Below are 27,346 nucleotides of genomic sequence, written 5' to 3'. Positions count from 1 at the left end.
TGCATAAAATGCCTACACACTTTCTTTTACAGCCAAATGTAAGTTGGTTGTTTCTTTAAATAATATATTTTCTCTAAATGCTATGTATGCCACAAACACTGCCAACGCATTATTAATCCCATTTGAACCCCTGATTACCACTGGTGATCGTTGGCCTGCAGGCTGCCTGTTGAAGAACCTGTAATTTAAAAACAAAAAAACTCGTGAGCTAAACTTGATTCATTGCCTTTTTTTCTGTTCTTATTTATGCTGTTTTGCAACGTTTGGATGACTCCCTGACAGTCACACTTAGACCACTTGCAGATTCACACTGGCAGTTTCCTCATGACCTTGGACTGATCCTTTAACATTGAAGCCCAATCAGGAGCATCGTTTGTGTTTTTGTGTTTAGACAGTCAGTGTCGAGTTCTACTGGAATGACCCAGAGGCGTCTCAGGTTGAACGTGCAGCAAAACTGTCAAAAGTGTGTATCACAGATTTTCCCCTTCAGGTGTTCAGAATGAGACTTTCGAAGAGTGAGCCAAACATAACAGGAGCAAGCTGAACGGCTATAAGGAGAATGCCTTTAATGGTTTAAGAGCCATATTTACTTAGAAAGTAAAGTGTTTGATTCTTTGTCGTCATACCCTGTACATCTATAACCTTTAATATAGGTGCAACAGCTGATTGTGAGCACGGGAGCCTCTCTAATCCTTTTGTTTGGCGCTTCAGTCAGCATGCATACCAAGCATAATCACTACTTTGTAGCTACAGTGCATAAAGGAAAAGAAAACATAAGATTTTAGTAGAACTGTTGCTTTTAAATAATCAATTTGTCAGTCTCTTTGTGTGACGTGTGTGATGTTTATAAATTCACGTAGCCAAACACCTCATTGTTCCCACTGGTTTATGGTCATTCTTTGACAAGTACTGTGAAAAATGTAAATTTCCTTCTGCGTGATACCAAGAAGTCAAACGTACATAGCAAACGCCACATAAACTGCATATATTCTTTTGTATTTGTCAAACCTCATTTTAACACTTTCTCCCTTAAATGCTCCCAACACCTCCCACCCAAAAACCCACATACACTCACTACCTACACCCCACCCATATAACACCCACATATATATATACATAGACACATCCACCCACAGATCTGTCCCTGTAGTGCTTCCCCTCCCTCAGTTTTTGCTTTTGACCCTGTGTTTTTCATGTTATTTACTCTACATCTAATAGGGCAGGGACAGCTGTAACGGCGTGCACATACAAACTGGTGGTTTGCATACATGGTCTAATATAAAGGTGTTATATGCAGTGTGATAAACACAGTGTTTGTCACACTGAAGCTACAAAAATAAGAATGCAGGTAGAAGATTTATGGCAGCTCAAGGCTATTTCCTTCACATAAACAAGCAAAAGAGGAATTTATTTATTTTTTTGGTTAGAATGTAGGTGCGTAACACATTGCATTCCCACACCTTTTATGTAGCAGAATAGACACACTTTCCTCCAGGCAGGGGAGGGAGTCATGACATTATGTTCACCAGCTTAAATCCCCCACGCACATTCCTTTAATATACACTCACACGGTTTTCATTCGGTTCTCTAAAACCTCACATCACTAACTGTAAATCAAGTCCTCAGTCCCCTGACACACACCTGCCAATTACTAGTCTGTCCTTCCTTAGAGTGCTTTTTGTTTTGTTTTTAAATGGAGCGCATTCCTTATTGTCATTTTTGAAACATACACGTCCAATCCACTAATACACGTTAAGCCTCTGAAGCACGGGGATCGGTTCTCTTTAAAAAGCTGCATTCATCTGTGCGCTTCTCAAGAACCTGTTTGTAAGCGTGTTTGCTCCAAAAGAGTACGTGCATGCAGCTGCACCGAGCTCCTTTTTAACGTCAACAGCAAAGTGAGAAGTTCTGCATCCACAGCGAAGATCAGCAGTGTATATGCTTTGTTCAAAAACATGGACACACCCAGATGCTGCTGAATAGAATAGAGCGAATTAAAATAAACCATGAGAAGAAAATGTTACACTTCTAAAGCTGTGTCAGTGTTGTTTTCGACTGCGTATCTGGTGCATTAGTTTGAAATAATATTTAATGCAAACTACGGACGTTGCTGAGAGATAATATGCCGCTCCGCTCTTCTCTTCCAGGTCGTACTTTTCCCACACATCCATATTTCCAAGCCCAGCTGGGGGCAGGACAGCTGTCTCTCTATAATATCCTGAAAGCCTACTCACTGCTTGACCCTGAGGTATCATTGAATTCTGTTTTTGCTTTGTTTCTGCCTTTCTCCTCTTTCATTCTGCATGTTTCTTTTGATATTCAGTGGAAAAAAGGAAGAAAAAAAAGCCAGCTGTTACCTGTCTTTTAGACTTGAGAGAGTTTCCCTCCCCTGTGTTGTCGGCATCAAGTTTGTGGTTGTCGTTTTTGTAGGTGGGATACTGCCAGGGCCTGTCCTTCATCGCTGGAGTGCTGCTTTTACACATGGGGGAAGAAGACGCCTTCGACATGCTCAAATTTCTAATGTACGATGCTGGGCTCCGCAAACAGTACAGGCCTGACATGATTATCCTGCAGGTACAGTGTTCACCCACACAATATTCTCTTGTCAGTGTCCCCAAACAACTTAATCTACATTATGTTTCCCTTTCTTAAATACTTGAATCACATGAGCAAAGCCCTCCAGTTCCAGTGGTTATGTAGTTGAGTAATGTCACTAACTCACATTTTCTGGAATTTGATGCTTCTTATTCCCCTTTTTTTGTTTTTAGATGACACGTCTGCTTACGTTTTCGTTTTCAAACAAAAACAGTGAATTAATGGCCTCTAGAGCGTTGGTGAGGTTGAGACATGGTCTTAGTGCTTGGCATTGGAATTTAGTTGCATTAGTACTCGCCACACAGTTGGTAAATAGTGCTCGTGTTACAGATAACAACGTCATTGGTTTTGAATTCCAGTGTGGGATTGAATTTCATCTTTTGATAGAACTAGAACCAAAAGAGCTACATACTATGGTTAAATGCTAAACAACCTTGTTATCATGCTAAACATCATGTGTTTTGTTCCTGAATTCAAGCGCAGGTCACGTAACAATAAAAAGCTTGTGAGCTAATCCAGGGAGTCCAACACCAGTCCAACATGCGGCATACTCCACAATAATATTGCACAGGACTGTTGCTTTTTCTCAAGCTTCAAACTATGAATATGAACGAAGTGCTGTTACGATCTTGGTGCTCGTGATCCTTAATCAATAAATTCAAAAGGTCCTTGACGGCTTTCCACTTTGTGAACGTTATACACACCTTTTGTGAACAATCCCTCATTTTACTTTGCTGCTAGAATGAAAGTGAACAAAACCAGATAATAACTCATCAATCATTTTGTGGTTTTTGAGGTCAAAACGAGAAATTCTATATTGTCAAAGCAAATATGATGACGGGATGAGGCAGGTTGTCTGCTGTGGTGACCCCAAGAGGGGAGCAGCTGAAAGAATTCCTGGCGAGTCTGGTTCTTCCACACAAACTGTGCCAAATCTGCTGTTAATCAAAGTGATTACAAGCTTTTACGGCAGCACCATGTGGCTCTTTGTGACCAATTTCACTCAGCGGCAACCAGCAGCTACTCACCAGCTGGTTGAGGTAGACACATTTTTCCCTTGTGGTCTGTGGTGGCCACAGGATCACTATGTTCTAGGTCTGTGTGACTGATTTCATAGTATTTGCAAGGAACCTCATGTAACTGGTTGCATCCTCATTTTCATCCAGGAATAGTGGTTGCCAAGCAGTCAACAACTGGCCTTTATGGCTGAGGCCTAACCTGAAAGTTCTGTGAGGTGCTTAAAAGTTTTTCCCATCCTTGTGTACAAACACTCATATGGCTAACCCCGATCATAAATAACGTGAAATTTAATTAAAGATGGTTTTAAAAATAAACTGTGTTGTTCTCTTTGAGTGTTAAGTGACGATAATACACAGTGAGGCAGCAGCATACACTTAAATGACATCTGCATAATCCAGCACTGGTAAAAAGGCCATTTTCCATAGTGTACCCTGACTAGTTTAAGAGTCACTGTTGTCAGCATTTCAGTTTAACATTAATCTAATCAAAACTTATTTCTTATACCACTTTAAATGAGGCACCTTCAGTAAACTTGGTGTGGATGTGATCTACCACGGATAACGTTGGAGTTGCTCTGTAGAAAGACAAATTGATATGACCTCACCGCAGCACTTTGTATGAGGGAGTTAGGAAAGTATTCACATTTAGTGCAATACTCTATACTTTGCTATGGTGAATGAACGGAGTGGCTCATTAATGATAAGTGAAAAATTGCTTAAAAAATAATTGTCATACCACACAGGAAGCCCTCGTTTTACCCTCCAAGGAGGTGACCTCATAATAAGGTGTCATGTTATTGGTCCATTCTTAAACTTGTGTTTGCGTCGTAAACTTAAGGGGAAAAAAATCTTTCCATTTTTTACCAAGACGTTTGTCTTCCTGAATACTCTCTATTAAAATCCTACAAATGTTCATGTATAACAGATCCAGTTTTTAAAGCATGTGTGAAATAATAAAAGCCCCTCATACAAAGTCATGTTACACCTTTACAACGAAGTGCTGTTGCTCCTCTCAGATCCAGATGTACCAGCTGTCGCGGCTGCTTCATGACTATCACAGGGATCTTTACAGCCACTTGGAGCAGCAGGAGATCGGGCCCAGCTTATATGCCACCCCCTGGTTCCTCACGGTCTTCGCCTCACACTTTCCCCTCGGGTTTGTGGCCAGAGTTTTTGGTAAGCTTTGAAGGCTTTCTATTTCTGCACAGTGGATTTGGTGGGTCGCCGCCTTGTTTCTTCTTCCTGATAGAAGCACAGCAGTATTGACGCATGACAGGAAAAAGGATGACGGGGCGTTTACAGTGATGTTTAGTTATCTCTACTCCCTAGGTATCTCATCTAATTAGATCTTGAACCCAAAATGCTGAAAGGAAATTGTCAGAGCTAAATGAAATTTTAGTAACTGATTGAAGATAAGTAGTACTATAATCCTGAAAGTTTGGTGAAGGAGTTGGGGAGGGACTTCAGGCAAAGTAAAGGATTCAGTTGAGTCATGTGCACACTGAGACTCAGTTACAGTTACTGTTTATCTGTTAAGTGACCTTTTCCTCATTTGTGTAAATGCCATCACGCCCACAGAGGGTATATGTTTTCTGCAGTTGCCTTTCTCTCTACCTCATTCCTTCCGCACTTTTGTTTTCACGCCTAATTTCTTACATAGTACTCAGTCATTGAACCAGACTCACTGGCTCCTTGTGCTCATCTGAGCATAACACTTCATTTGTGTGTGTGTTGACGTGCACGAGCGTGCGTGTGTTGCGCTTAGCGGCCATCACATTTGCACTGTCAGGTTTTTGATATCATCTGTGGGGCCCACACCTCTGCTGCCATTCCTTAATCTTCTGTATGATCTCATGCAATCCTGCCTAACCCTTACCACACCCTGATGTATTCACAGTATACACACACAAATGCTCTCTGGCTCTGCAGATTCACAATGGCCTACATTTATGTTTGCTTAAACGTTTTCTGCTGACGTCAAATCATTGTTCCCATTAATGAGCCTTTAAGTTGCCATTAAACAGGGTAAGCTCTGCTGTCAGCACATGTCAGTATTGATTTTTACAATATGTAATTTAAGAGTGCCGTCACGCTAGAGCCTTTTTTAGCCTCCTTTCCCTGTGTTTTCTGGGTTTTTTCCCCGCTTGCCTCTGTAACTTATCCTTCCTTTTTGTCCTCTGTCAGATATGGTGTTTCTGCAGGGGTCAGAGGTCATCTTCAAGGTGGCCTTAAGCCTGCTGGGGAGCCACAAGCCTCTGATCCTGCAGCACGACAGCTTGGAGTCTATTGTGGATTTCATCAAGACCATGCTACCCAACCTGGGCCTTGTACAGATGGAGAAAACCATCAACCAGGTTAGACAAGGAGACAAAGTTGTTTAGTAATGTGTAACTACTCATTTTAACTAGGGCTGCTCGATTATGGCAAAAATGATAATCGCGATTATTTTCACTGAAATTGAGATCTCGATTATTTGACGATATTTATTTAACAATAACAATGTATTGAATAATGACTTTAAAAAATAATATAAAATAGTGTGCAAATACTGATAACAGTGCAAATGTTTGCAATATAAAAAATAAATGAAAAATGTAAACATCTATGTTTAGTGAACTTTGCAGTGTTGCTCTGTGGTGCAGCTACGACACTGTAGCAAAGTTTACACACTATGTCTACTTGATCCACGTCTGACTCCGCGAACCCATAATGTTTCCACACCACTGAAGTTTTCTTTACCTCTCTTTTCAACCAACGGCAGTCACTCTCCTCTCCAAATAACTTCTGCTTAGCTTTCCGAGCTTCCCTCGGGTCCTCTTAATTGTTGTGACACGTGTTCGAAATGCAGAGAGGTGCGCTCGATTTGCCACACGGAGCAGCGCGAGAGTAAAGCACGAGGGAGGGGCTAATAATCGGCTCAGTCATTTTTAATGATTGTTGAAAGCCCAGATCGTAATCGTGATTAAAATTCGATTAATTGAGCAGCCCTAATTTTAACACTGGAGTACAGAAATCTATTTTTTTTTTTTTTTTTAATTTTTTTTTTTTTATCAGTGTGATCTTATGTATTGAGTTTTGGGAGCTATAGAAAGGTTGTGAGCCATCGTCCTATTGACAGGGTTTTAATAGTTTTGCGATTTTATTAGTTTTTATTTTTATTTAGTTTTGACTTCAGATTTTCAATTTTATATCAGTTTTAATTAGTTTTTACCAATTGTTTGCTAGTTTAGTTTAGTTTTTATTTTATTTGAAAATCCTTAGTTTCAGTTTAGTTTTGATTAGTTTCAGTTATAGTTTTAGTTGTGTTTGCAATAATTAAGTGTAACAAAATCCCAGTTTCATCATATCAGTCATGCTCTTCTGCTTATCCTTGGGTATGTTGCTATTCCAGCTACCATACCCTGCATCCTGGACAGGTTGCCTGCCTGTCGCAGGGCTAACATGCAGAGACAGACAACTCACATTCCCAGCTATGGGTTCTTTAAATAAATAAATAAATAAAGGCAGATGAACAACCATTGATACCAGGCAACTATAAAATGTATATCTTGGCCCCAATAAGACTATTAATTCTTGCAGCACCGGGTGTTCATAATTTTGGTTCATATGAATTGATAAACTTTTTGAAGGCAATTGACTCACACAGTTATGTAGATATCTCCGTCCTGTTGTCTCGGGATGCATCACGCTGCCTTGCCTGGGGTTAGCTTCTGTTTCTGGGGATGAGGGTTGAGTGTGCTCCCTTACCTTCTCAAGGTAAGCTAGGTTAGCCTTCTTGTGTGAGCTTTTCAAGTGCACTTTAAGGTTTGTGGGATTTTTTTCCCTTTAGAAATGCCCCTCATAATTTGTCTCTTTCCACTACAAGACACTTGCTTCATCCAAAACACAGTCATATTCAAAGTAATCCCAAATTGGACTCTGGCGCTTTCTCCCGACTTTTCCTGACATGATTCTGCGCGTGGACGGAGCAGCAACACAGACGACTCGACTAACGTACTGCCACCTGCTGGCATAATGAGACAGCAAGAGAAAAATCTGGAAACTAAACTTATTTTCACCCTTGACTATTGTATGACACGCACACATCAATGAAAACTAAACACATTTTTGCTATAAATTCAGGTAATTTTAGTTAGTTTTGTGAACACTCATTACAGTTTTAGTTAGTTTTCCTTTTTTTGTTTTTATTTTTGTTTCCGTTAACGAAAATGTTTTTTCACTTCTAGTTTTCGTTATTTCGTTAGTTTTCATTAACGATAATAACCTTGCCTATTGAGATAATTGAGTCATTGCTGAACAATTGGTCTGGCGTGATTTTTAATTTTCATGTTTGAAACAAAACTAACAACTAGTTGGATGTAGGACAGTGAGAAAGACTTTCTCTATGAATTCCTAAAGAAATATCTGTTCACAATGTACGTGTGTACTTTCATTTTAAAGAGCGAGTGATGCATAACTATTCTAGATAAATGTTAGTCAGCGGTAAAAAGTAACTTCTTTTTTTTCCCCCAGTGTTTTCTATCAGACTCTTGATATTTGGTCTTTTCTATGGTTGAAAATAGGGCTGGGCTATATCATACCGTTCACGGTAATACTGGCGCATGCGCAGTGCCTTTGTTTACATACGCACATGGCGGCGACGCAGAATGAGAAGAGCGAAAGTTGATCGTTGAATGAAACGGATGAACCAGAATTGGTTTGTAAAAATGCTGCAACTTCAGTGGTGTGGAACTGGTTTAGCTTTCGTCCATCAGATACACAACAAAGCACTATTTTTGGTAGTGCATGCTAGCGGGCCGTCGTTATTACCGTGTTTTTTGGAAAACCAATCCTTTGATTTTTCTGAAAATCGACAGTGCCCCTTATAATCCCGTGTGCCTTATGTATGAATTCTGGTTGTGTTTACTGACCTGGAAACAATTTTATGTCGTACACGGCGCTCGAAAATCGGTCAAATGTTTCAGTACGACTTTGCTAAGCTACGAACCCGCACCGCTTGATGGATTGTCGGAGCATTACGGCTATCGTAGGAAGGAGCCTCGCGGAGTGATACGTACTGCGCTTCAACATAATATTACCCTATTATGTGTATAACCTCTTTTTAAGTTTTGTGGATACATGGTTATGCTGAGGATATGTTGGCCAATTTCCACTGGAAATGCCTTTAGGTTAAACTGTCAGCAAGGATTTTGCATTTGCACTGTTAAATTTTTATATAACTTTAATGCACATAAAAAAACAGCTGCTTGTTTAAGTGAAAATACATTCATGGTTGTTTTTTTGTTTTTTGTTTTTTTGCACTAATAAAGTTGAGGAGTTGTAAAGTATTTTGTCTAGTGTCAATTATATCGTTAGTTATATTGTTATCACAAATTTTCAAATGTATATCGTGATAAATATTTTTGGTCATATCGCCATGCTCTAGTTGAAAATGCAGAAACGCTGATTCTACAACAGCCGGTGTGACAAAAATACTGATCTTTTGCACAATTTGATGCCTTTATAACACAAACATTCTATTTAAAATGATCTGAACTTCGTATGTGAAAACAGAGGAACGCCTGTTACTTCCTGTGGGACCTAATGCTACAGATTTTTGCAGCTTTCAGTTTTCTTTCTAAGATCTATATTTGACATATGGCAAAAATCAGCTCGTCTTCAATCCAAAGTTTTAACAGATAAAACTTTGGATTGAGGAGGTGGAGAAGATTTATGTAATAAAAAAACGTTTTCATTTATCTCCATAATTCTCCTCGTAACATCTTTGATCCGTTGCTCATACCGAGGCTGCTGGCTTGTGGCTGGCTCTGAGCTCTGGATAGCTTTAGCTTTAGCCAGTTTGCCTTTGTTTGTCTTTGAAATGTCCTCCATGTTCAGCTGTGAGGTTTGTTATAAAAAATTTCCTGGTGGTCCTCCTGCAGTTTATTTTGGCGACTTTGTGCCTTTACTCACGCTCATACCAGACATCGTTCACACGATAACCAGCACCGAGCTCATCAGATTAGCTGTTGTAAAACTGGACGTTCTTTTCTTGTCTGTTGTTGCTCTAAATGAGCTCACGAAACTATTAAAACATTTTTACTAAGTTCACGGAACAGATGTTTCATTTTGAGATCTGGTTTTACAACTCGCAGCAGTTAAAGGAGACCGTTTAATGGCTTCACAATGAGACAAAGGAGAATGATATCCTGCTTAAGTGACAGAGGCTATCAGGGCCAGCCACACCCTGCCTTTACAACAGTGATGAGAGCAGCTGATGGGTGGAGTGTGTGTGTGTGAAGTTATGTAAATTTTACCTCATGCGTCACCATTTGGAAAAATACCACGTCAGTAAGATGGGCCTCTCACGCTGATCGACTCGAGTGGGTAAAATCTCATAGTCTTGGTCAGGTTTCACTTTTTAGTGTAATTTATGGTTGCCATGAGAAAATGTTAACCATTAAGGTGCGCGGTAATGTGGCTGTCAGCTATCACTAGGGATGGGTATCGTTTAGGTTTTATCCGATACCGGTGCCAAACCGGTACTTTTGAAATGGTGCCGGTGCTCAAACGGTGCTCAAACCGGTGCTTAAAGAATGGAGAACACAAAATTGGTCCAAAAACCTCTCATGTTCAGCTGTTTTTTTTTGTAAAAAGATAACAATGTTAGCCTTTTCTGCAGCTAGAGGGCATATATGGTATCACTCTTGGCTGGAAGCAGTGCTTAATCAATGGAAAAAAAACAAACTTTGTCCAAAAACCTCTCATGTTTAGCTGTTTTCCACTTTTTCTTTGGTCATTTTAGCCTTTTTGGCCAGGGTGAAGGGAGTATCTGCCATCAAACAAGAAGACAGCCACATGTAGCTATGATGATGTTTGCTAGTTCACCTTACATGCATTAATGTAATAACGTGGTTAGCCTACTCAACGTAAATTACACACGAACAACATTAAGCTACTCACGCAGAGAAGAACGGCTGCTGCTGCTGCCATCATCATCCTCATCATTTCTGCTACACTGGCAGGGCTAGGGGCCAGGACTCTATTCTTCGGGTTTTTGGGGGATGTTGCTAACTCCGGGTCCGATAACAGGCAACCCACGCACAGTAGATGCGCTCGGTGTGAGCTCTTGCAGCAAGCTATCAAATACGGCGCATTTCTCGGCTTTTAAAAAAAACGCTACGCGTCGCCAGGTGTTTCATCGGATTTGAGGAGTTACCTCCTTTGACAGTATCACAGTATCAGCTTAAAGCACTTGTTGCTGCTGAGTTTGCATCTTTTGCTGTGAAGTACAGCCAGACTTTTGACCGCTTCGCCTTGGACATTTTTAATCTGTAGCTCTGCTCTAAAAGAACGTACGTACCTGGGCCCGCCTACTATCCTCGGAAACGTAAAATGATTGGCTAGAATCTAAAGTGTATCACAGCTTAGGAAAAAAAAAGCACCGAAATAAAGCACCGAAATGTGCGCTGCTTTTCGGTCTGGTTACTACCGTTTATGTCAGAACCGATACCGGTACCCATCCCTAGCTATCACAGATGACACAGAGCTAATAACTCATGGTAAGCTATACTTTAGAAGGTACGCGCTTATCTTATAATTTCTATGAGATGGCAAACTGCTTACTTGCCGGTACTTTCCCTCCAGTGCCACTTTTTCATATCGGATTATGTATATGTTACATGTGTTATGACTCACAGTTTCATCTGAGAAAAAAAAAAAGAAAAGTGGGAGTGAACATACTGGATGTGTGGAGACTCCAGGTCAGTTCATTGTTTTGTAATGCCGAAATGTGAAAAATTCTTTGGTCTGGACAACAGCAGCCTGCTCAGTGTGTGTAATGTGTTGACATTGTAGAGTAAACATCCCCAGTTTCACACGAGGCTTTGTTCCTAGTTTTGACCACCATTGCTGTGAGTAATGATAACGTAATTTTGCTGAGAAACACAAAGTGCCCTCAGTGAAATAAAGGGAATACACGTGAGCAAAAGACTATTTTTTTAATTTAAATATATAGATATATATGAGAAATCTCAGTTAATGAGCAGCTCTAAACCGAATGTGTTTGAAGTCTTGTTGAATTGTGTGATTGTGCGGCTGCTTTTGTTTACTGCCTCCAAATGTTGTCTTTGGTGAGAACAATTAGGAATAACGACCGAGCTGCAATAATGAGAGCCGAGTTATAAACAGCAGTGCTAAACTTGTGGAGTACTTTGAGTTTCCATTATTACTCAGTTAAATAGTTACAAAGCCAAAGCAAGAGTTTTAGATCAATCAAATCAGTAAAAATAACAATTAAACCCACTTTTAACCTGGTCATATTCCTTTTATATCCTCCTCACATACATTCTTTTATAATGGTATGACACGATGGAAACACGATTCTCCTGTTTGCAAGCAGTTCAAATGTTCACCCAGCTGAGAGTTATTAAATGCCTCTGCTTCAGGTTTGTGAGATGGATGTGTCCAAGCAGCTCCAAGCCTATGAGGTGGAGTACCACGTGTTGCAGGATGAGCTGCTGGACACGCCCCCGACCCTCAACCAGCACCAGCGAGCTGCGCAGCTGGAGAGGACCAATCAGAGCCTGCGACAGCAGAACCTCGACCTGCTCGAGGAGCTCCAGGTACACACACACACGCACGCTTGCACAAAAGAAGAAAAGCTGCCTTTGCCCGTTCTTTGTTCCATTAGGTCACCGCTCCCTCGCTGTTCTCACCCAGGTGTCCCACGCTCGAGTGTGCAACCTGGAGAGTCGAGTGGAGGCTTTGGCCCAGGCAGAGGGGCAGCTGAAGGAGCAGGTTTCTGCACTGGAGGAGGAGAAGAAGCAGCTGCTGAACACCATCACACACCTCCAGGGCCTCCTCTCCAACCTCGGGATAAACGCCAACCCCGACGGACAGGCGCTGCCTTCACTGTCCGTCTGACAGACAGTCACAGCAGCATCAAAGCTGGAGGGCAGAGAGCAGCACGATAGCAGGACTGTGGACTCGCTGCTTCACCTGCTGGCGAGGGTTGATTAATGAGTCTCTGCCTCGATCCTGCCGCCTCTGGAATGTTTTAATAATAATGATGATGATGATGATGATAAGAGGACAGATGAAATAGTGGCAGAAATGGGATTGAGGTTGAAGGATAGTACTCTCTTCCTGTGCTCTAATAAATAAACATAAATAATCCCCAAAGATGGCGCTGACTGTACCGCCGGGCCTCGGCTGTTAAAATACTTTTGCACCTGTGTGTGTGTGTGTGTGTGTTTGTGTGTGTGTGTTTGTGTGTGTGTGTGATAAATGGAGTTTGTTTGTGTTTTTGGATGCAGCAAAAAATGTACAGCAAGCTTGTAGAACAAAGACTCCACTCTGCAGTATTCAGAGCACTGTTACAAATATCACATTAATTAAGAAACACAAGTTCCTCCCAAAGAAAATGAGATTGTAAGAAGGAGGTGAGATGAAGGGATGGGTGAAGAAATAAACGGCAGCAAAATGTTTTGGGGGGGGTTTGTAATGCAAAGGTTAAATATAACATCGGCTAAATGATGATGATGGTGCTCATATTCTGAGATCAGGGGTGAACTATTTTTGATTCTTCCTAGGCTTTCCTGGCCCTGCGCAATTTGAACTTGAACTTCATTTAAGTTACAGCAGCTTCCAGGAAAAGCAACACAATAAATCCAGTTCATTTCACATCCTGTTGTTTCACCTTTAAACACATGTCAATTCATCTGCATTGATGGGAAAAATCTGATATCTTAGCCGTGCCGCTCCAGCGAGGGGAAGTCCACACATTTACTGAGGAGCTACTCAAAATTACGGCAAAAGACGCTAACTTTAAAGAGGAAAACTTCTGCTGTTGAGACAATCTGTCACCCGTAAATCATTTACTGTATGCAACACACTGAATTCTTCAGCCCGAGCTGCAGCTTGGTGTGCCTGTACGTGAGTGTTTGAATGTCACTGCGTGTCAATGTTCTCACTGATTGCAACAAACCTGTCGGTTTACACTGTAAAGATATTTTTCTTTTACCCCTGACTCTCTTTGCACATGTTCTGTTTTACTATGATTATTGCTACTCTGTACTTTAAAATACATTTCATATTCTTCCAGCACGTCTGAAGCCAGCTTTCTTTGTGCGTGTGTGTGTGAGTGAGTGTGTTGCACTCCAGACCAACATGTGTCGGATGTATAGATTCTTCCACCTCCTGTCTAAACATGTCAGTCATTTTTGAATACCAATATAAGGTTTCCAGTACATAGACGTGCGCTGTACACCGTACTTAAAACACAGACGTATTTGTTAACAGGAACTCCTCCTGAGGTTGGAGAAGCGGCGTGTTCGGGCAAGTTGTGACCCTGTTAGTTTGCATATAGTGTGAGAGTGGGTACATGAAACAGGAAAGCCAAAAAAAACACCAACAGCAAGACCCCAGACAAGACAGAAAACGGAATTTCTGCAAAATATTTTGTAGTGCGTGTACATGCATGCTTAGTTTTTGTTTTGTTTTTTGCCCTCTGTGATTGGGTTGTTCTGTTAGTCAAGCAGAATGCAAGAGGACTATACGATTTCACCGAGAGATCTTTTTCTCCTTCCATTCCTAAACCTGTTCACGGGCCTCTCCAAGCATGTCTTAATCAGCCACCCAGTCGGGTTGGAGCCATTCTTGGATGGGTTTTTTTTTTTTTTTTTTGCTTGTTTGATTTTGTGTTTTTAATCACAGAAATGTCACTCATGGAGTTTGCTACAGGTTATTTGTGTGCAAGAGTAAAATGTGCTTATTCAATTTAAAGAAAAGAAGCACATAAATGGTGCGTTTCTATATACCACGCTTAAGTTGGGATGTTAATGAATTAAAAATTAGCTACAGTTTGATACGCTATGCAATGATCATATTACAGTTAGTAGGTCTATAAGACACTTTTTTTTATAGTTTGGTGAACTGTGTACACCACCAAAGTGAATACTGAATGAAACAGGCCGCGTGTGATTGAAATGCAGACTTCCAGCTCTAATTCAAGGTGTTTTACAAAAGTTTTGCTATAGAAGTCTGACAGAATATCTCAAAGGAGGAAAAACAGTCTTTGATGACGTCCCTGAGTTATAGACTTCAGGCAGTCACTGACATCAATGGATTTCCAAGTGTTAAAAGCAATCCTGGAATATCCTGAAGTGTATTAATTACTTTTGAGCATGGCCAAAAAACCACCCAAAATTAAATTATAATTAATTAATGTTGGCAATAGATGACATGGCTGCAAACAAAGGACTGAAAAATGGAAGAAAGCCACAGGTGAGTGTGCTGTTTTTTTTCTGCCTCAAATATTAATAAAATAATGTTTTATTTTAATAAGTAATATAAAAAATACAGTTAAACGTGTACCTTCAGCTGCCCCTATCCCTAGCATCCTCGTCCAGTATATCCACTATCCCTCCTCTGCACCTGTACAAAGCATCCCAGCTTTGCCGCTCTAACTTTTGTCACCCTAATAATAATAATTTAAAAAGTGGTTGAAGCTCATTCAGAAATATCTTTCCCAGTCAAACTTCAACACCTGATTATTCTTTTTCCCAAAATATGTTGGACTTTTTTCTGGTTGTGGAGCCCTTTGGGCCCTATAAGTGGCATTCAGTTGGAGTGCAGGGCATCTGTTTGCATCAGCTACTCCCTCATAATCAAATACACCATGAATTTGAGAAAGCCAGGCCTTCCAGGTCCAGAAGTGGTGCTGCTCTGTAAATGACCTCTGACCGGCCATGTGAGAACAAAGACTTTGCCTGAGCCTCAGGGATCAACAGAAGAATTGCTAATACTGTCTGTTAACTGCTTCGCTGATCTGTGGGGTGAATGCACAGCTCATGTCTTGATCCAAACCAAACACTGCAGCTGAGTGGAGATTTCCATGAAGCAGCAACAAAGAGAGTCATGTTCTCTACATAACATCCAGAAGCCAGACACACCTTCATCTGTAAATGTCACTGATTAGCATGACTGCTCCTTACGTGGCCACACCTCACAGCCCACCAGAACCGCCTGATAAATGAGGTTTCTTATGTTGCAATTATGGGGTTTTGTAACAGTGGTGTGTGCACATGTGTGTGTGTGTCGCACCTGCTGTGTCAGAGCTCCTAATGTTACAGGCTGAAAAGGGAACAAGCTTCTTCTCTGTTGGGGAAAGATGATTTGTCACATGACTGTGGTTGAAACTCGGCTTACAGATTTTCTCTGGTTGAGTGAGCTGCGATGGAGCTGGATCACCCCGCGTCTGCTGCGCTGCCTACGCTGTGTGTAAACAGTCTACTGAATGTGTACAAAGTGTGTGTGTTTGTGTTAAATGTGTCCTGCTGCCCAGAGCTGTTCCATTGCAGAGTTTTATTTGACTTGGCATCTGTTTACTTGTCCACACTCCGCCTCAGCCCGGCCGTGCCCAGCCCTTCCCAGCAGGATCAGCTACACCACATGCCTGTATCCTCCTTAAAACCTGACGCGAACTCCCGCCATCCAAGAGCCTGATGGAGGAATTTTAAGCTATAATATTTCAGTAATAATGAAGAACCTGTGTGTTAGTTTCGAGATGATCTGTTTAGCTTTGTTTACCTTTGGGAAGCCACTGCTCTAACGTATGGCTTCTGCTTATGGTTGTAATAAAATATGAGTGAATACTCAGGGCCCACTTTGCTTTTTTTGTTTCTATCACTGTTGTATTTGTGCATCAGTGGTTTGAAATATATATATTTATTAGACTCCAATTTATACTTGGTATTAATCTCTGGCTCTCTTCCACAGCATGTCTTTTATCCTGTCTTCCTTCTCTCACCCCAACCTGAGCCTGGTTCTGCTGGAGGTTTCTTCCTGTTAAAAGGGAGTTTTTCCTTCACACTGTCGCCAAAGTGCTTGCACGTAGGGGGTCATATGATTGTTGGGTTTTTCTCTGTATGCATTATTGTGGGGTCGACCTTACAATATAAAGCACCATGAGGCGACTGTTGTTGTGATTTGGACCTATGTAGATAAAATTTAATTGAACAGAACTTCATTGTAGACTGTTCTGTTTTTATTCTATCCTGCTGCTGCAACAAAAAAAATCCCTTGTGCCATCAGTAAAGGATGTGTGCAGGAGGAACTAAACCAACCCCTGAAATATGAAGAAATATATCAGGGTAGGATGTTATCTGCTCACCTTTATGCACCAGCAAATATAAATTTCACGCTTTCATGTGCTTTATAAAGTAATTTAGATGGTTTATAATCATCAGTGATGCTCTGTTTAAAGGACTGTAACAGCACATCAAGTGCCGTGATGAGGGTCAGTACAAAAGGTCAGGCAGTGTCAGTAACAGCCCATAAAGCACTGCAGCAGCACTAAATATTGATAAGCAGCTACTTTCCCTTTAGCGCCCAGGTAATTCAGAGCGATGGAGGCTGTAAAGTCAGGTCCTGATTAAACAAGACCTTTGAAGCTTCTCGCTTTACTTTCACCCTCAAGCCTATTTAAAAAAATAATAATAATCTGAATGTTTGTTTTAACTTGCTTAAGAATGATTTTCCTATTTTCTCCCCATTCATTATTCGTTTGATCTCACTTTGAATAGGATTGTGAGAGGAAACAGAAGAAGTTAATGACATTTGTTCCTTTTGGATGTTTTGGAAAAAACAGAAATATCCACAAAGTCCATTTAATGTTAATGTCTCAGACTATTAAAACACACGTCATTATCAGTATTAGTGCACTCACCGCTGGCTGAACGAGTCTGTGACAGGCAGGAGCCTCTCCTTGACCCCACCTCTGACACGTGCTCTGCTGCTGTAAGTGAAAAGAAAAAGTTGCTACCAGGCTTTAAATGTAATATTAATATTGATTATGTAACAATCAAAGCAAAACTGACTTGCTGTAATCTGTATCTGCTTGTGTTACTGATGTTCAAAAAGTGGCTGGACAACTATGCTGTTTAGCAAACATTGCTAGATAACAGTAATGTTTCTAATCAAAAATAATGTTGTGATTTATGTGGACTTGTTTTATTGGTTGTTTCATTAGTTTGTGAAATAAACACTGATTATTTTAAGGTTCATTTTTAATAATATTTATTGTGCTGAAAGTTTAACGATGGCATTTTGATAGCATACTCACATATAATATTTCATACACTGTCCACATATATGCATTTGTTAAAGATGACTGTTTTTCTTTATCGTCTGTAAAAGATTTCGATCAGTGTTTTTATTCTCCGGTGCATTAAATCCTCCTTGGAGATACAGATAAGGTGTTGCTTGTAATGCACTGGGTACCCTTAAAGTGTATTCAGTGTGCAGATTTAGGCTGTGAACTGGTGTATTTTAATCCAAAACGACGATCTTTTCCTAAACCTAACAAGGCAGCCTTAATCTAACCGAACAGGGAGTGAAAGTGAAACAGGACTCAGTTAAAGGTTCTTTAAACCAAGTTTTATAACAATCCTTTATGAAAGCCATCCAGATAGTGTTTATAGATGCACTGCAGAGAATTTATCAAGTTTCCTGAATGTAATTTACAGCTTTACAGTAACAATGGAGATCATTTTTCTACATGGTTATTAAAAATGTATTAACCATAAGGCTAAAGGTTCAAGTCCGATTCAAGGCCTTTATCTCCTTCACCCTGAGTACAATGTGGTCGTAAAGGGATAGACGTGGTCAGCAGCAATGCTCAGGTATGCTGTGGAAATAAAAATAAAACATAAAACAACAAATTAATTAATTAAACAAATTAATTAAACGCTCATCAGCGGAGTCTGTACAGCGTAAAGACAGTTTAAATGATGCTCAGGTGGTACTGAGGGCTCCAAAGTGTGCCAAGATTCCCCCCCCCCACACCGTTACACTCCACCAGGCTGAAACTTTGACACTCAGTAGGATGGATCCAGGCTTTCATGTTGTTTGCACCACGTTCTGACCCTACCATCTGAATACTGCAACAGAAATAGACTCTTCAGGCCAGGAAACATTTTTCCAGTCTTCTATTGTCTAGTTTTGGGAATTGTAGCCTCAGTTTCCTGTTCTTCGCTGACAGGAGTGACACCGGGTCACCGGTCAAGTCACTTAAATTACATTTCTTCCCCATTCTGATGCTCACTTTGAACTAAATGCATTGAGCTGGTGAATATAACACAGTAAAATAACCTTAGTTATGGATTGTGTATTTATTTTTGGTAATTAGATTCAATGTTGCAAATGCTGGATAGTAGCTTTTGCTCTATTATTTTATGATTTTAAATGGCTGACTTCATTATATAATTAACCTCATTTTGTATTTTATCTGTAACATTTAAGTGTGTGTGTGTCAGGTAGACAACAGCGTAAAAGTTTGTATTCATTATGGAAGCTAGTTTTACCACCAGCGAGAGAGGAGAACTCTACCACACCAGAAGCGAGAGTAACACTCGCATTATATTTATTAATCTTTTGTAATATAAGTTTTATTTTTAATGAAGTCTCGCTATCGCTGCACTTTATTTCACGTCATCCATCCACCCTGCATTACAGGAACCTTACCAGAAATCATGTTTGACACAAATCTGTCACAGGGGTTTGTTTTGGCAGATGCCTCAGATGAGTTCATTCTTCTTTACAGCACATCTGGGTGTGTCAGAAAGTCTAAATGTAAATTAAAAAAGGCTTTGGTAACAGAGCAACAGTAAGTCGCTTCTAAGAAATTTCATTCTTGGCAAGGAAATTGCACATATATATTCCACCCAGTCTGTTTCAACATCGCCGTCTCTACGTGTGTGTGAGTGTTTCATCACGCCACCCAGACACTTCAGATCCAACTGTTAGCTAACATGTCAATGTTGTGCAATTCTGCATGCAGATGCCTCTTATTTTACTTTGTTTTGTTTCTTCCTCCCAGTCAATGGAAACATGTTTTGTGTGTGTGTGTGTGTGTGTGTGTGTGTGTGTGTCATATTTACAGTTTATATTTTTTCTATATTTTCAGTCTACCAATTATTTGAGCACATGTCAAGTTAACACTTTTTTTTTTTGTGAGATCTCTTAGAGCCAATCAGATGATGGCATGCAAAGAACCAGCCAGTGAATGCAGTCTTGGATTGAATAATTCTCTTAGAAATCATTCATTTCCTTTTTTCTCCTGTTATTTAAAAGTCTGAATAAATTATTCAACTGTGCTCCAAAACCATCAACTAGAGTATATATAGTCAAAATAAGTAAAATTATCTTTAAAAATAATTAATATAAAGTGCCTCAAAATAAGCAGCAAAGCATTTTTCTTATTCATTGTTCTCATTCCACATATTGAGTTTATCAGAGTATAAAACAGTCAGGGCGTGTTTGTTTAATAAACTGTTATAAATCAAAGCAGCAAAAATGCCAATCGGTGCTTTGAGGATGCGGCAGGTTGCATTTTAAAAGAACAATGATTTATTACCGCTTATATCAGAGCTGTTTAGGACTTAAGTCATAAAAGTTTGACCTCTGTTTGGTCAAATCCTCTGTAGTTATTATAACACACTCTTTATGATTAGCAGTAGATGACAGCATAGGAAGTGTCAGCATATGATTAATTTCTTGGTGTGAGTCACTAACGGTACGCTTCAAGGCTTTCAGGTTCTCTGACTCTGACCTTTAACCCTGATTAAACCCTGAAAGGAACTCTGTTTTTACTTAGCTCTCTTAAAGTATTTACAGTGGTGAGGAAAAATATTGAACTCGTAAAAAAATATCAAAATTGATCAAAAGATCCAGGTAAAATTAAAAATTAAGTGCAAACTTACACTGAAGACAGCTGCTAATCTTCCCAGGACATGATACCCAGCAGGTTCAACCTCAGGTACAAAGGAGTTGTAAAAATAAACCCAAGAATTACATCTCAGGGTCTACAGGCCTCAGCTGGCATATGTAAAATGTTAAAGTCAATCACAGCACCATCAGAAAAACACTCAACAAGTTTGTCTTGTTTGGAAGAGTTTGCAGGAGAAAGACAATTTTCTCTAAAAAGAGCATGACAGCACAGCTCAAGTTTGTAAAGCTACATCTGAACAAACCACAAAACATCTGGAACGACGTTATTTGGACAGAGCAGACCAAAGTGGAGACGTTTGACCTTAAATGCACAGCGACAGAACAATGGTACGAAGCACCGGAGCAAATCCGCAACAGAACGGCTGAGAAAGAAAAAAAAAATCAAATCTGACTAAAATGCTGTGGCGAGACTTTGAGAGAGCTGTGCGTTAACAAATGCCTTCAAACCTTAATAACCTTAATGAAATGTGATCATGTGAGGCTGATAAAGTCACCAAGAAAGTGACTACTTCAAAGTTATTGCTAGTAGACGTGGCTTTACAGTCACTGAGACCTGTGGAAACATTCATTTTCACTGTATCGTACTGTGTTTACAGTGATGAGGATCATTTCGTTCAGACCATTTTAGATGCTCCTTTGGAGTTCAATGTAAATTTTTATAAAAACATCACATGGTTGAAAAACAGTCCTTAGCTGCAAAGTTACACATATCTCTGAAAACTATTGGAGACACAGTCATGAATGCACCATTAATGGAAATACCCAGGTAGCTAGTTACAGTACTCGAGTAAATCTGAAGAGTGCAGTGCGTTGCTGAGTCTGTGTGAGCGACCTCTGAGTAAGACAGAGGCACGGATTATAAAAGAAACAGATTGTAGTTATCCTGCTGAGTCACAAACTGCTAACATGGAGCTGAACACAGCAAACACGACCTGCAACACCAGGGAGGATGATGTTACATGAATGTGTGTGTGTGTGTGTGTGTGTGTGTGTGTGTGTGTGTGTGTGTGTGTGTGTGTGTGTGTGTAAGGCCGCCTCTGTTTGTTGCAGGAGGTCAGGCGCCACAGTCCGGGTGTGTCCACCACTGTCCTGTCAGCACATCAAGTGTCCACAAACCCCTCCCTTTAACCCCCCCCCCCAGCTCTCTCTCGCTCTCTCCCTCCCTGTTTGTGCATCCCTCTCTCGCCCTCCCTCGCTCTCTCCTTCTTCCTCCCTTCCTCTGAGCCAGGGTGTAACCAAGACTTTACTTGTCAGTTGCACAGATCTGTGAAAGGGATGGGGTCTTTGTGTGTGTGTGTGTGTGTGTGTGTGTGTGTGTGTGTGTGTGTGTGTGTGTGTGTGTGTCAGAGAGAGAGACAGCAGGCAGGTTCTCGAACAATAAAGCTGTCTGTTGGTTATTTCTGAACCCTGGAGAGGAAGCACTACTCCCTGCAGGGTGGGGAAACGATTCATAGAGACCCCACCCAAAATACACACACACTTACGCACTCAAACACTGCACTGTGCACACAAACGTGCACACACTGATCCATGGACACGCAGCTCACAAGCTGCACATACTGGCAGTCTTCAAGCCCCAAGTTACCTCAAGAAGCTTTTTTGCTTTTAATGATTGAAACGTGGGGTTTTTTCTGCAGAAAAAGAAATCAGTTAATTAGCGCAGAAGAAATACTTGATTTTAACATGCATGTGACCTGATCTGCATAATGTCTTTAAATCTGTTTTGATGCAGAGAAAAATATATGCACTATTCTTTTAATTACTTCTTTATTTGTTTGGTTTGTTTTTGTTGAACAAGTTTTGAATGTGTAGGAATGTGGCTGAATCTTTACAATGACTGGCCACACACACACACACACACACACACACACACACACACACACACACACACACACACACACACACACACACACACACACACACACACACAGGGCTTTAATCATGCATCAATAATTTAGAAAAATGCCGTCTTGTAGAATCCTTAAATAATCATCAAGGTGGGTTTTCATAATGCTTAACTTGGAAGTGTGCTGCAAAGAATCCAGTAAACAAACACACTCTGCAGTAGTATTGGAGAGGTTTATTCCTGGTAGCTCAAAATGAAAGCAGCTCCTGTCATCACCATCCATTCATCACAAAGGCTTTTTCTGAGCAACTCCTCCTGCTCTGACTTTTTTAATTAAAGGTATATATTTTTGTGACAGTTTAATTTAACATTGACACCTACCACACACACTCTCAGGTGTTGTCGAATATGCCCAAGGCACATTAACATGACTAAGACGCTTACTTTTTCACGCCAGCATTTGATAGTGCTCATTTTTTTTAACTGAGCCATTAAAAATAATTAAAGAAACTGGACAAAGAAACATATACATACATATAACTAAATATATGTATATATATATATATATATATATATATATATATATAATCGGTGTAATATCTATCTATATAGATAGATATTACACCGATATTACACCGATTATATATATATATATATATATATATATATATATATATATATATGTAATATATATGTAATATATATTATGTAATATATATGTAATATCTATCTATATAGATAGATATTACACCGATTATATATATATATATATATATATATATATATATATATATATATATATATATATATATATATATAATCGGTGTAATATCTATCTATATAGATAGATATTACACCGAATTTCATGGTAAGCCATTCAACAGTCATAGTTCAGTGTAGTGTAGTGTGTAGTGGTACAGGTGGCAACCATTTCCATGAATGGGTAACTTTTACCTGCTTTTTGGCCACTAAAGAACTAATATTTCCCCTGCCAGTGGCGGACTCCCTCAGACGTCGGTGCGTTGGTGGTTCTCTGTGTCCGGGGATGGGCGTCCAGGTACACACTGGCTCACTCCTTGGCGGCCGCTTATCGGGGCCTGGAGCCTGGGGCTCGCTCGGGCCACTTCGGAGGTGGGGTGCCCCCGGCCTCTCGGCCTGGGGCTCGGTCACTCAGGCACGGCTGGCTGCCGGCGGAGCTCACGGGCGCGTCACTGCAACCCCCCCCCCCCGGCTTCTGCTCCGCGGCTGCTGAGTGAGCCCTCATCTGGGACTCTCCTCAGCTCTTTCTGGGACAGTGGCGCGGCTGCCCCTCTGTTGGTCTTCCTTGGTCACTTGTGTTCTGGGGGCCTCTGGATGTCTGGAGTTTTGATCTCCTCCATACCTGCTTCATACCCTGGAGGTCGGGGCTGTGGCCCCCCCACACCCTCTAGCAGATCATTACATGAAGGAACCTTTTAAAAAAACAAGCGCGTCCATGCTCACAGGTGTACACACGGGTGATCACACCCACAAACTACACCCTTTTTGGCTCCTACCTCAAAGCACACTGTGTTCTGTTGATGTTATGTGCTGCACAATAATGTTTAATATTTAGTATTTACTGTCATATTCCCATATATCATTGTGATGTTGTTTATTCTATTACTCTTGTTCTCTTCTGCTTGTTTTCTTTTTTCTTTCTCAGCAGGTGACCCAGGTGATTGATAGATGCATTTTTTTCTTTTTTTTTTCTGCTCATTCTGTTGGTTTTTGTCTTTTGCCCTTCTCCCCCGTCCCTCTTCTCAGCTGTTTCTCTTTCCCTCTTTCTTTCTCCCCTTCTTTCCCCCAGTCAAGTCTGTCCCGTATTCAGTAAGTGAAAATAAAATAAACAATAAAAGGTGAATCAAATGGACCATTACGGCAAGGCTGGGATGGTCAATTTGGTAAAGTAAATCCGTTGGGCATCTTTCTTTGCCTTTAGACAACAATTCTGATGGCAAGAGAGCCAAACGGGACAGGCAAAAAAAAAAAAAAAAAAGAACTAATATTTAGAGTGCTAATAAATCCTCCTTTGTACTCTAAATTGACTTGTTTGAATCTGGAATTACTGAAAGCCAATCGTTTATTTCACCCCACATGTGCATTTTTATTAAGATCACATAAGACATATCTGTGGCCATGATGCTATTTGTGCAATGCAGCTTACATACTGAACAACAAACCACTGCTTATATGCAAATCAGGAGCAAAAATGCAAGTCAAGGGTGGTGGCGGGGCGGGAGCCGGTAACAGGTGCGTTTATCTTGCTCGGTATCAGTTTTAAAGCCTCATTACCTCAAAGTGCTGAACTGACAACTGCACAGAAGGTGACAAATATGTTGATTTATGAGCAGCTATCGGAAGACTGGGAGTGGCGTCAGCACACACACCACCTGACTGAATTTCTGTCACTTAGCAATGAATATTTAAAGCAGGGTAAAAATAACTTTCCAAAATGCCACAGGTGCGCTGCTTTTAATCTTACTCATAACTACTCATCTGATCAAAGCAGGCAGTTTTCTTGAACAACTAGTTATTTCAGGAGGTCTATTCAGCATAGAAAAAATCTATAAATCTGTAATTGCATTTCTTTCTTTCTTTTTTCCTTCTCATGCTTTGTTTTGAAACAAAAGGATGAGACACGAAGACATAAAGCTACAAAATAAGATATTTGTATAAACATTAAAATGAGTGTGTGTGGTCTAAGGATGTGTGCAGATCTATCTTAAGCAAAAGAGGGAAAAATAAAAACTTTATGAGGTGAACATGTTTTTTTGTTTTGTTTTTTGAGATAAGGAGGTAATAGGGAGGAACTAAAAAGGTTTATCATTTATTATTTTTCGAGGTAAAAGTCTCACTGAGGTGAAAAATTTCTGACATGGACGAGAGGGCAGCGGTATCTGCATCTATCACAACCTGGACTTAAATGTAAATGTATGTGCAGTGCTGTGAATAATTATGTGCCCCCTTCTTGATTTCTCAGTTTTTTGTTTATATGTCAGACTTAAATGTTTCACATTATTAGACAAAGCAAATACAGAATGCATTTTTTTAAATGATGCTTAAGAGGGAAAAAACTATAAAAATTCTACCTGACCCTGTGTGAAATGTCATTTTCCCCGAAACCTAATAAATAGTTGTGTCACCTTTGGCGGTAAGAACTGTTAGTGATAACTGGCAAAGAGTCTTTCACAAATTTTTGCCCACTCTTCTCTTTTGTTTTTAATTTAGCCACACTGGAGGTTTTCCGAGCATTAACGGTCCGTCTAAGGTCACACCAAAGCATCTCCATTTGATTTAAGTCCAGACTTGTTTGCCACTCAGAGGTGGACTTGCTGGTGAGCTTCGACTCATTGTGCTGCTGTATCACCAGGGTGCTCTCGAACTTCAGTGCCAGAGCTGATGGACGGGGATTCACCTTCAGGATTTTCTGGTACGGAGCAGAATTCACGGTTGTATCAATTACTGCAAGTCGTCTAGGTTCTAAAGCAGTAAAGCAGCCACAGACCATCACACTAAGACCACCATGTTTGACTGGTGCTATGATGTTCTTTTTATGAAATGCTATGCTAGCTTTACATCAGGTGTAACGGGACTCAAACATTCCAAAAAGTTCATGTTTTCCCAAACGTCATGGGAATCATGAAGATGTTTTTTTTGGCAAATGTGAGACGAGCCTCTTCTGTGGATGGCGTTTTTGCCTAATCTCTTTGTTATGACTGAATCATGAACATGAACTCTTTTGTGACTGTCAAGGCTGATTAAGCCAAGTGTTGCAAGTGGACTCAAATGCAAAGCTAATAAAGATGACAGATTAAGTTTTACAATCTTTATTTAAAGACGAGGAGAGGTTAAGCAACACGAGGAGCACAAGATGATCACAGGTGAGCTTTCCAGTTCTCCAGGGAGTTGACTGATGGGAATAAATCTGTAAATTCTGTAAATGTAAAAGCTAATGTCTAATTAGTTCATCCAGGGGAATGATTTTCAAAGTATCCACAGAGACTTGCAGAGATTAAAAACCAAAACAAACCATGACAGTGTCCTTCTGGATGTGTTGTGAATGTGTTGGAGCAACATTGGTAGGCTTGCCCCACCCAGGAAGGATCGCTATTGTTCCAGGTTTTCTTCTTTTGTGGAAAAATACTATAACTGTGGTTTATCGGAGTCATGGGCTAAGAAATGGCTTTCTAATCCCTTTCATAGTCAATTCTGCAGCAACTCTGGAAGAGAATCTTTCAGGAATGTTTCCAGCACCTTGTTGAATTTATACAATGAAGAACGAAGGCAGTTCTGAAGGCAAAACACAGTAAGCTAGTTGCGTAACTGTCCATATCCTTAAACTAACAGTTTGCTGAAGCACCTTTTAATTTGATCATAGCATTCAGTCTTCTTGTGTAGGAGTCTATCAGCATTTCACATCTTGACTTGGCAATGTTTGCAAGACAGCAAGAGCAGCTCTTGTGCACTGCCGTCTTCAGGTCACACCATAGACTTTCTATTGGATTTAGATCTGCGCCATTCTTTTTTTGATTCGGATGTGCTCTTGGGGTTATTGTCGTGTTTAAAGGTGAAATGATTTTTCTGTATTGTTCTACTTTCTATAAGTTACCTGAAGGTTTTGGAATATCAGTGACTTGATATCCCCCCAAAATGAATGAACGTAGGCAAGAAAGCTACTGCAACACCAAAGGAGCTACGTTAATTTCTGGCAAGCACTAGTTTTGTATTCTGCATATGTCTGGACTAGGGAGTACATTTGCAAGATGGAAGTCTTTTCTAGGAAAATCACCTCCATCCAAGTGCAGCTACAATTTGCAAAAACACAAATACACCAAATCTCCCAAAAGCATGTGGGAAATGTGTTATGTTTGGTCCACTTTACAATAAAATAACACCAGTGGTAGCAGTTTCATACTTTTGGGATCCTTTCTTCAGCTGTAACTGGGGCTTTAGTAGCTATTAAGGGAATTATGCATGGTGCCAGTCACTTTTTGCCCTGTATCCCTTTCACAATCAGAGCAGATGTGAGGTTTGGTCCCAAAACTCAATCATGACAATGTTTGCGTTTAAGAAATATGGCTTTGAAAAACAGGGG

General features: G+C 40.3%; 1 protein-coding gene across 1 annotated transcript in view; it reads left to right on the top strand.

The window, feature by feature from the left end:
• tbc1d1 (TBC1 (tre-2/USP6, BUB2, cdc16) domain family, member 1) overlaps positions 1-13,697 on the top strand; it is a 55,055-nt gene extending 41,358 nt beyond the window's left edge. Inside the window, exons 18-23 of the mRNA XM_085459395.1 lie at positions 2,148-2,248; positions 2,431-2,574; positions 4,631-4,790; positions 5,799-5,968; positions 12,041-12,217; positions 12,315-13,697. Coding sequence (XP_085315521.1) covers positions 2,148-2,248; positions 2,431-2,574; positions 4,631-4,790; positions 5,799-5,968; positions 12,041-12,217; positions 12,315-12,518 — 956 coding nt within the window. The 3' untranslated portion in view covers positions 12,519-13,697. The remainder of the gene's footprint in view (positions 1-2,147; positions 2,249-2,430; positions 2,575-4,630; positions 4,791-5,798; positions 5,969-12,040; positions 12,218-12,314) is intronic.
• The last annotated feature ends 13,649 nt before the right edge of the window (positions 13,698-27,346 follow it).

The sequence above is a fragment of the Copadichromis virginalis genome, linkage group LG6 (assembly GCF_057382275.1).
Source record: "Copadichromis virginalis isolate Kocher_CV1m ecotype Utaka linkage group LG6, C_Virginalis_male_GT1.1, whole genome shotgun sequence".
NCBI lineage: Eukaryota > Metazoa > Chordata > Actinopteri > Cichliformes > Cichlidae > Copadichromis > Copadichromis virginalis.
This window is presented reverse-complemented; position numbering and strand designations above follow the sequence as displayed.